The sequence below is a fragment of the Scyliorhinus canicula genome, chromosome 11 (assembly GCF_902713615.1).
Source record: "Scyliorhinus canicula chromosome 11, sScyCan1.1, whole genome shotgun sequence".
NCBI lineage: Eukaryota > Metazoa > Chordata > Chondrichthyes > Carcharhiniformes > Scyliorhinidae > Scyliorhinus > Scyliorhinus canicula.
The window spans coordinates 19,680,030-19,689,284 of NC_052156.1; the positions used below are offsets into that span (position 1 = coordinate 19,680,030).

Below are 9,255 nucleotides of genomic sequence, written 5' to 3' on the forward strand. Positions count from 1 at the left end.
GCTAATTGAGGAGGTGGTGGTAAGCTGCCTTCCTGAACCACTGCAGTCTATGTGGTTTCTGGATATCCCAGTACTATTCAGGGGTAGGTTCCAGGAATTTGACCGAGCGGCAGTGGAGGAATAGCAATATAATGCCAAGCCAGGATGGTGTGTGTCTTGAAGGTGAACTTGTAGCTGGTGTAACATACATCTGCTGCCCTTGTCCTTCTAGGAGACAGAGGCCGTGGGTTTTGTCAAAATACCAATCCATTGCTGTTACAGTGTAATGTATCATGGGCAATTCGTCAATTAGTTTTCAACCTCAGCCATTATTTTTTGAAGACAGAGGAGATGGGAGGTTATTTTCCCACAGAAATATTGGGATTTTTTTTTTTTTTAAAAAGCAGGCAAGCATCCCCAAACACTTTGCCCTCAGTGCTCTTTTATACAAGCTGCTTATCTACAATAACTTATTAGTTCTGATGAAGGGTTATGTCTGCACCATTAACTAGTCACTTTTCTCCACAGATGCCATGCCTGGCTTGCTGACAGTTTCTAGCATTTTCTGTTTTTGTCACCACATAGTCATTAGTTACTGAGCTGCAGAGGCTGAGGACAAAACCATCTGCCCATCCACTCAGCTAGGGAAAGGTGTGTGTGACGTAAGGCAACTTAAGAGACAGGAAAGGGGGGAAAGTGCCAATATTTAAATTACATTATTGTAAGGATGACAAAACATATTCAAACATGCAGCATGTTATTAGAAATGAAGGCTTCATAGGTTGCTGTGAACAATTAAAATTCCTTCTCGCATTTCCAGCCCCCAGCCCTCTGATACAACGTAGCTTGCAAGTTCTCAGAGAAGCATAAGAGACATGAATAACCAAACAAGATTCACAAGGTGCTGGGCATTTTGTCTACTTGGATTTAATCCCATTACCTGTCCTTGTCACTGTCTGTGCTTGCATACTCCATAAAGATGATCTGGCGTGGGTAATGTCCACAAAGCTCTCCATTTGGGTTTTGAATCACACTGAAAACATAGTCTCGCCTGAACAATTCCAGGCAGCGATTCTCAATCTTCTCCACCTGTAACCAAAGAGGCAGCCCAAATTACCACAGTGAAGAGTGTCAACCTGCAGGGAAATGTCCCCAGTGTCTTGAACATAGCATCTAAAGGACATCACGGTGAGGATATTTGAGTCATTTTTCAGGTTCTTCTAACTGACCTTCATACAAAGATATTATTGCATGTGATTCTTCTTGCACAAAGAGGTTTTTATTCTTGTTTAGCAAAGCAACACGCCTTTTAAGTTGTTTATTATCCCATATTCCTTCCAATCAACTCTAGTGTTCAATTCATACCTCAGTATAGGACTTGAGTATTTGTGTCAAGACACCCAATGATTGAAGTTCATACGTATAAATCATGAGACACACAGATACTGAGTTTTAAAGGTTGAAATAAAAGTCAGAAAAGAGAAGAAATGTACATTTGTAGAGTATCTTTCATGGCCTCGGGATGTCCCAAAGCACTTCACAGCTGAGCACTTTTGCATGTATGGAAACACAGGAACCAATTGGTGCACAGCAAGGTTCCACAAAGTGCAATGAGATAAATGACCATTTAATTCTTCTAGTGGGTGATTCATCGCTGGCAGAGCACCTGAGTTCCGCTATTCCTCACTCTGACAATGCAAAACTCCCTCAGTATTGGACCAAAGTGTTAACCAAGATTATGTCTTCAAGTCTCTAAAAGTGGGTTGAACTGTTCTGGTTGAGAGTGCTATCAACCATCCAAGCCTAACCTTTTTGTATTACATATAGATGAGGATGATCTAGTAACATGCAATCAGGCACTGAAAAAGTTTAAAGTCCCCAGTTGCCAAGCTGCTTAAGATGGCGAGCTGTACAACTCCATAAAGTTCCTGGGCACAAGTAAAATTGGGTTCAGCATGCTTAAGCTCGGGAGGGCAAAACTAGCCAGCTACCTACTCCTGATTGCCTTTCCTGCTGTGATATAAATGCAAGTGGATGTTTTCCAATGACAGGACTGCAATCACACGATGCCTCCGATCACTAACTTTAAGTACATTGTTCAAGGTCAAGGCAGCACGGTAGCATTGTGGATAGCACAATCGCTTCACAGCTCCAGGGCCCCAGGTTCGATTCCAGCTTGGGTCACTGTCTGTGCAGAGTCTGCACATCCTCCCAGTGTGTGCGTGGGTGTTCTCCGGGTGCTCCGGTTTCCTCCCACAGTCCCAAGATGTGCAGGTTAGGTGGATTAGCCATGATAAATTGCCCTTAAGTGTCCAAAATTGCCCTTAGTGAGTGGGGTTACTGGGTTAGGGGGTTAGGGTGGAGGTGTTAACCTTGGGTAGGGTGCTCTTTCCAGGAGCCGGTGCAGACTCGATGGGCCGAATGGCCTCCTTCTGCACTGTAAATTCTATGTAATCTATGTCAAATGATCCTTGGGTGAGAAGCTAGAACGCCGAGCACCTGGAGGAAGTTCAGCACCTTGGGCAGTCAGATAGCAAATAAAATCTTTTAGAGAGATGAGGTGATGAATTTTGAAAATATGAACGAGGACAGGAACGACACATGCTAAATGGCACATATATTTCTCCAACAATAGAGATGGAAATATTGTTTGCACTATTGCTTGAAAACTACCACAGCCTACAATTCAAAAGTTTCTCAGTTGTGTACTAGCCAACAAGATGTACTGCAGCAACTTGCCAAGCACCTTCCAAATGCATGACCTCGGAAGGGCAAGAGCATCAGATGCATGGGAACACTGCCAACTGCAAGTTAAGCCACGCACTATCCTGACTTGGAAGTATATTGCCACTCCCTTATTGTTACGGAGTTAAATTCCTAGAACTCCCTATCGAACAACGCTCTGGGTGTACTGACAATACACAAACTACAGCGGTTCAAGATCATGGTTCACCACCACCTTCTCAACAGCAATTCAGGATGGGCAACAAATGCTGGCCTTGCTGGTAACACTGGTTCAGTGATATCATTCACTGCGCAATACTTAATGGTGAACTAGAATTATACTTCAAACATACTGCTGTAAATAGGTCAATATGTTCTGATGAGAACTAAACAAAGTGTGCATTCACAAATGGGAATTATAATTTGCATGGCGCGGGGGGAGGGGGGGGGGGACAGTTCCTGTTGTAAAATGAAAACCTATGTTATCGAGACAGATACAGATGAAAAAAAATTATTGCACAATCTAATCTCAAATCAGTTGAAATTACAAACTTCCCATCCACAAAGGAGTCACTCACAGATGTTAAAATCCAGCAAAGGTGGAAATATCAGCAAACAGATCAAGAAATTGAAAAATATTTTGAAAAATGCACAAATGGTAGTCGATTGCTTTCTTTTCAAAAACAAAACTCTTTGCATTACTAATCAGATTTTATTCAAAGCTTTCTGGTTACCTTGAGGTTAGCAAGTACAATATGAAAACAGTAGGAAGGAAGCACAGAATCCGGTTGTTACTTATTACTGACAAATCAAAGAAATAGACCCCTAAACACAATTAACATGAATCTGTAGCTTCGTGCCATAGTACAAGCAGTGCTCTCACTGCATTGTACAGCATTGGTAAGACTTAGCACCTGCCTGCTACATGGCATTAAATGGCGACTGGCCAAATTGGCAAACAAGTCACTATGGCAGCTCGGTGGTTAGCACTGCTGCCTCACAGTGCCAGAGACCCGGGTTTCATTCCAGCCTTGGGTGACTGTCTGTGTGGAGTTTGCACTTTCTCCCCATATCTGCGTGGGTTTCATCCGGGTGCTCCACTTTCCTCCCACAGTCCAAAGAAGTGCAGGTTAGGTGGATTGGCCATGATAAATTGTCCCTTAGTGTCCAAAAATGTGTAGGTTAGGTGGAGTTACGGGGACAAGGGCAAGTGGAGTGGGCCGAGGGAAGATGCTCTTCCAGAGGTTCAGTGTGGACTCGATGGGCCGTCTGCACTGTATGGGTTCTATGAACTCATAACTGGTCAACAGTCATTGGATATTGGCAGCTAAGTATACAGAAAACTGCCTATATGCGCTAACCCAGTAGTAAATAATCAAACACAGGAGGGAAATTAATTCTTAAATACAGGTGAAAAGACACACAGGGTTTTAATGCCGAGCACTAACGTACAATAGTACTCAGTGTGAAATTTGAAAGTTCAATATCCAGCTCTACTCAGTTCCTGATATGAGCCAGCCAGCCAGAAAGGACAGTACTGAAGGGGTCGTAACCTTGATGGCAGGCTTTTGTTTTGTAAAATAATGGTTTGCCTGATGGTGGTCATCTCTATTAAGCATTGTCTGGTGTGGCTAAGGGGTCCCACTCTGGCATGGCAGTCTCTGTCACGGTTTCGGCAAAGAAAGACAATAAGCTGAGATGGTGATTTACTGGCCTTTGGTTTCTCTGGGCACTCTTCTCGGCCAGCTGAGTTTTTTGTTTCTCTTTCAATGTCCTTCCAGTCAGCTTCCAGAGACCACAATGGTCTCCCGTACGCCAATGTACGCCATCTTCATAGATATGGACACCCAAGATGTTATGACCCAGTGACTTCACTGCAGAGAGGTCTTTATGCGGATGGAGTTGGAACATTTCAGGACTTCTGAGTTGGTGACCCTGTCCTGTCAAGAGATGCCAAGGATATGTCTCAGGTCGCAAAGGTGAAAACATGAGCCTTTTCTCCTGCCGAACATATGTTGTCCAGGTTTTACCACTGTACAGGAGTGTGCTGAGGACACACAGTTTGGTGCTCCCAGTGAGGCTGCTGCTTTTCCACACTGCTACTCAGCTTGGATATTACAGCTGCAGATTTACAGGATGTAATGGGTTAAATTGCACATCTTGGCACAAAAAATCTAAATGCAAGCAGACTTGAGGGGGGAAAGAATTGAATTAATTTAAAGAGGAAAATGACAAGGCAAGAACAATTTGAATGAATGATGCTTTCTCCAGAAAATCATAGAAGTTACAGCACAGAAGCAGGCCTTTCGGCCTATCGAGTCTGCACCGGCACTTGGAAAGAGCACCCCATTTAAGCCCACGCCGCCACCCTATTCCCGTAACCCCACCTAATGTTTTTAGGCAATTTAGCATGGTCAATCCACCTAATCTGCGCACCTCTGGGCTGTGCAAGGAAACCGGAGCACCCGGAGGAAACCTACGCAGACACAGGGAAAATGTGCAGACTCCGCACAGACAGTGCCCCAAGCCGGGAATCGAACCTGGAACCTGGAGTTGTGAACCAACTGTGCTGACCACCGTGCTGGCCCCACTGTGCTACCGTGATTCGGGGAAAACCACAGGAATTGGTAAAAACAAGTTCTGACATCAAACTGCATTTGCACTTTACCAGTCAGTTCACAAAAGATGTGTGCTGAACAATTATTTGGAGGAACATTAATATCAGGGAACGGGGGAAGTAATGCAAAGTACGCTTCCAAAAATATTGGGGAAATGAAAGTCCTTGAGGGGAATTGTTCCACGTTCATTTCAGTGTTGAAGAACAAAAGTTCCTCCATCCTTCAAACAGGTGTTTTAGCGTGTAAATGTTGTCACCGTCTAAAAACTTGTTAAAACAAATTGGAAAATTACGTCAAATCTGTTCTCCAAAGAATCCCAACAGTGCAGATCGGCCCACTGAGTCTGCACTGACCCTCTGAAAGAGCACTCTTCCTAGAACCATTCATCTGCCCTATCCCAGTAACCCCGCACATCGATCAGGGCCAATCCACCTAACCTGCACAGCTTTGGATACATTTTTAAACATATGAACATATTTTAAAGAGATGTATCCAACAGTTACTCCCACAATCCTTTCACTAATATTTCAGAATTAAATACTCTTTCCCCATACAAATTATTGGACAGCTCACACCTCAGCACAGGGTATCACTTTACCTAGTAAGACCAGAGACCAAAAAAACTGCTCAGTAAGAATCTGGATTTATATTGGACCTCAGGACATTCCAAAACACTTCACTGCCAATTATATACTGTTGAAATGTAATCACTGTCGTAATATTTTAAAATGGGGGTCGGTTTGGTCAGTTAGCTTGACGACTGGTGTGTGATGGGGAGTGAAGCCAACAATGCAGGTTAAATTCCTGTACCAGCTGAGGTTATTCATGAAGGACCCGACTTCTTAACCTTGGCCGTTCCGAGGTGTTATGATCCTCAGGTTAAATCAACACCAGGCAGATCTGAAAGAGGAGAGCAGCCTATGGTGTCAGAGACTGTGGTGACATTTCAAAATGTAACAGCCAATTGGCACCCTACAAAATAGCACAAACAGTAATGAAAAAAAACAACCAGATAGTCTCTTTTAGTGACATCAGGTATGGGATAATTATTGGCCAGGACAGAGCAATAGTGGTGCCACGGTAGGTCAGCCAGGACCTTTGCTTGACATCTGTTCCAAACCATAGCACCTTTGACAGTGCAGTTTGTCTTCAGTACTGGAGTGAAGTGTCAGTCCAGATATGTGCTCAGTTCACAGGAGTGGGACTTGAACTTATAGCCTCTGTCTCAGACCGGAAGACTGCTTTTCTGCAATAGTACAGTAACATTTTAAACATATTATATGCACATATACATGAAATCCAGTTCATATCACTTATTGTAAGATGCACCCTTCCAGCGCCTTTGGGGCTGCTCCGGGCCCGGGCGGCCCCGACCCGGCTGCTCCGGGCCCGGGCAGCCCTGTTACTCCAGGGGGTCTGGGCTGTCAGACCCTGTTACTCCAGGGGGTCTGGGCTGTCAGACCCTGTTACTCCAGGGGGTCTGGGCTGTCAGACCCTGTTACTCCAGGGGGTCTGGGCTGTCAGACCCTGTTACTCCAGGGGGTCTGGGCTGTCAGACCCTGTTACTCCAGGGGGGTCTGGGCTGTCAGACCCTGTCTCTCCAGGTCTGGGCTTTCAGACCCTGTCTCTCCAGGTCTGGCTTGTCAGACCCTGTTACTCCGGGTATGGGCTGTCAGACCCTGTTACTCCGGGTCTGGGCTGTCAGACCCTGTTACTCTGGGTCTGGGCTGTCAGACCCTGTTACTCTGGGTCTGGGCTGTCAGACCCTGTTACTCTGGGTCTGGGCTGTCAGACCCTGTTACTCTGGGTCTGGGCTGTCAGACCCTGTTACTCTGGGTCTGGGCTGTCAGACCCTGTTACTCCGGGTCTGGGTTGTCAGACCCTGTTACTCTGGGCTGTCAGACCCTGTTACTCCAGGTCAGGGCTGTCAGACCCTGTCTCTCCAGGTCTGGGTTGTCAGACCCTGTTACTCTGGGCTGTCAGCCCCTGTTACTCCGGTGGGTCTGGGCTGTCAGACCCTGAAACTCTGGCTCTGGGCTGTCAGACCCTGTTACTCCGGTGGGTCTGGGCTGTCAGACCCGGTTACTCTGGGTCTGGGCTGTCAGACCCTGTCTCTCCGGGTCTGGGTTGTCAGACCCTGTTACTCTGGGCTATCAGACCCTGTTACTCCGGTGGGTCTGGGCTGTCAGACCCTGAAACTCTGGCTCTGGGCTGTCAGACCCTGTTACTCCGGTGGGTCTGGGCTGTCAGACCCTGTTACTCTGGGGGCTCTGGGCTGTCAGACCCTGTTACTCCGGTGGGTCTGGGCTGTCAGACCCGGTTACTCTGGGTCTGGGCTGTCAGACCCTGTTACTGTGGTTGCTGTGGGCTGTCAGACGCGGTTACCCCAGGTCTGGGCTGCCCTTTGATCTTTGAGTTGTGTCTTGGTAGCAATGCCGTTTACCTTGTAGTTGGCCTCCTTGGCCCGGTACTGGTGTTTGGAGAAATGCTCGATCAGCTCTCCAATCTCTTCGGCCCTGCTGCCCAGCCCAGGCCCAGTCAGGCTTGTCTGCTGCCACATCGCGCAGGCCTCACTCCACTCCCCGATCCGCACACCTTCCACCGGCCTCTCGCTGTAATGTACCGCCTGGGCTGCGGCCCATGGCCCCCCCGCCGCACCGACCTTCCCAGCGGCTCTGACCGCCCAGCAAGCGGACCGCTTCCCGGGGAGCGCGGGCCCAGCGCCCGGCCTCCGAGCGGACCGCCCGCGGCGTATCCTGGCGGCTGGCGATGAGGAGGCGGGTCGCGGCCGGTCTCTTCGGCCAAAGGCCTCTCCAGGCTTCCGGGTGGGCAGCCGCTCACTCCGAGGCCTCTCCCGGCCCCCGGCAGCCGTTCACTCCAACTCCGGCTCTCACCCGAGGAAACTCCACGTGACTGCCATCGTCATGGGAAACCGGCCTGACCTCTCACCTCAAAGGGGGCGGGGCATAAGGGGAGTTGGGGGCGGGGCGCTCTGGGGGCTGGGCAGCAGGGGGCGGGGCGCTCAGGGAGTTGGGGGCGGGGCTGCAGAGGGGCAGGGCGCACTGGGGGCGGGACACACGGGGAGTTGGGGGGGGGCCCCCCCCGGGGGGCAGCAAGGGGCAGGGGTGGTGGGTGCTTTGAGATGGGACAGGGCACTCTGGGGCAGGCTGTTTCGGTGGGGTGCTTGGCGCTGGGTGGGTAGGGTGTTCTTGGTGGGGTGGGGCATTCGGGGTTGGGGGCGGGGTACTCTGGGGCGGGGCACTGTGGGGGCAGGGTGAGGTGCTTTGGGGTGAGGTGGGGCACTCTAGAACGTGGTGCTCGGGGTGGGGTGCGCGGGGCAGCCACGGGAGGCGGGCGGTTGCCAAACCAAATGGAATCCCGTATTTTGAGTACCCGACCCTATGTTGACTCGTGTCCCTCGTTATGATGTAGAGATGCCAGCGTTGGACTGGGGTGGGCACAGAAAGAAGTCTGACAATCCCAGGTTAAAGTCGAACAAGTTTGTTTGGAATCACTAGCTTTCGGAGCGTAGCTCCTTCATCCCGATCTCAGGGATTGAGTCCCTGATTCCTCATCGTCGTGTTTAGTGTGAGCAGCACATGCACCACAACACCACCCCTTACCCACTCGATACCCCCTCCGCCAGGCTGACCAACTCTAATGGAACAGAGTAAGGAGCACTCTCTAACTGTGGGGCCTGGGTAGGGTCTTGAGACCATAATATGGGGGATTAAAATCGACCAAAGGTGCGCAACTTCTCTTGTTGAGCACAACATTCATTCCCAGCCCACACGCTCACTGTGACATTATAAATGTAAGAACTGCAAGGGTTAATGAAATGTCGAGATCAGCCACCAGAGGGAGCTAGAGTTACAAGTATATAAGACATTGATGCTAAGCCTTGGGGGAGAGAATTGAAGAAGATAGCTCGAGT

At 48.7% G+C, this 9,255-nt stretch overlaps 1 protein-coding gene across 10 annotated transcripts in view; it reads right to left on the reverse strand.

Annotated features, from left to right (window-relative positions):
- The window catches only part of mtmr14 (myotubularin related protein 14), a 101,386-nt gene extending 93,125 nt beyond the window's left edge, over positions 1–8,261 (reverse strand). For 4 of the 10 annotated variants that reach the window (XM_038812409.1, XM_038812405.1, XM_038812406.1 and 1 more), the window contains exons 1-2: positions 7,765–8,259; positions 920–1,068 (exon numbers count right to left, since the gene is read on the reverse strand). In XM_038812409.1, the coding sequence (XP_038668337.1) occupies positions 920–1,068; positions 7,765–7,881 (266 nt within the window). In that variant the 5' untranslated portion in view covers positions 7,882–8,259. Of the gene's footprint in view, positions 1–919; positions 1,069–7,764 lie in introns of all 10 variants that reach the window. The other 6 variants (XM_038812415.1, XM_038812412.1, XM_038812411.1 and 3 more) reach the window with 3 other exon arrangements.
- Between the last annotated feature and the right edge of the window lie 994 nt (positions 8,262–9,255).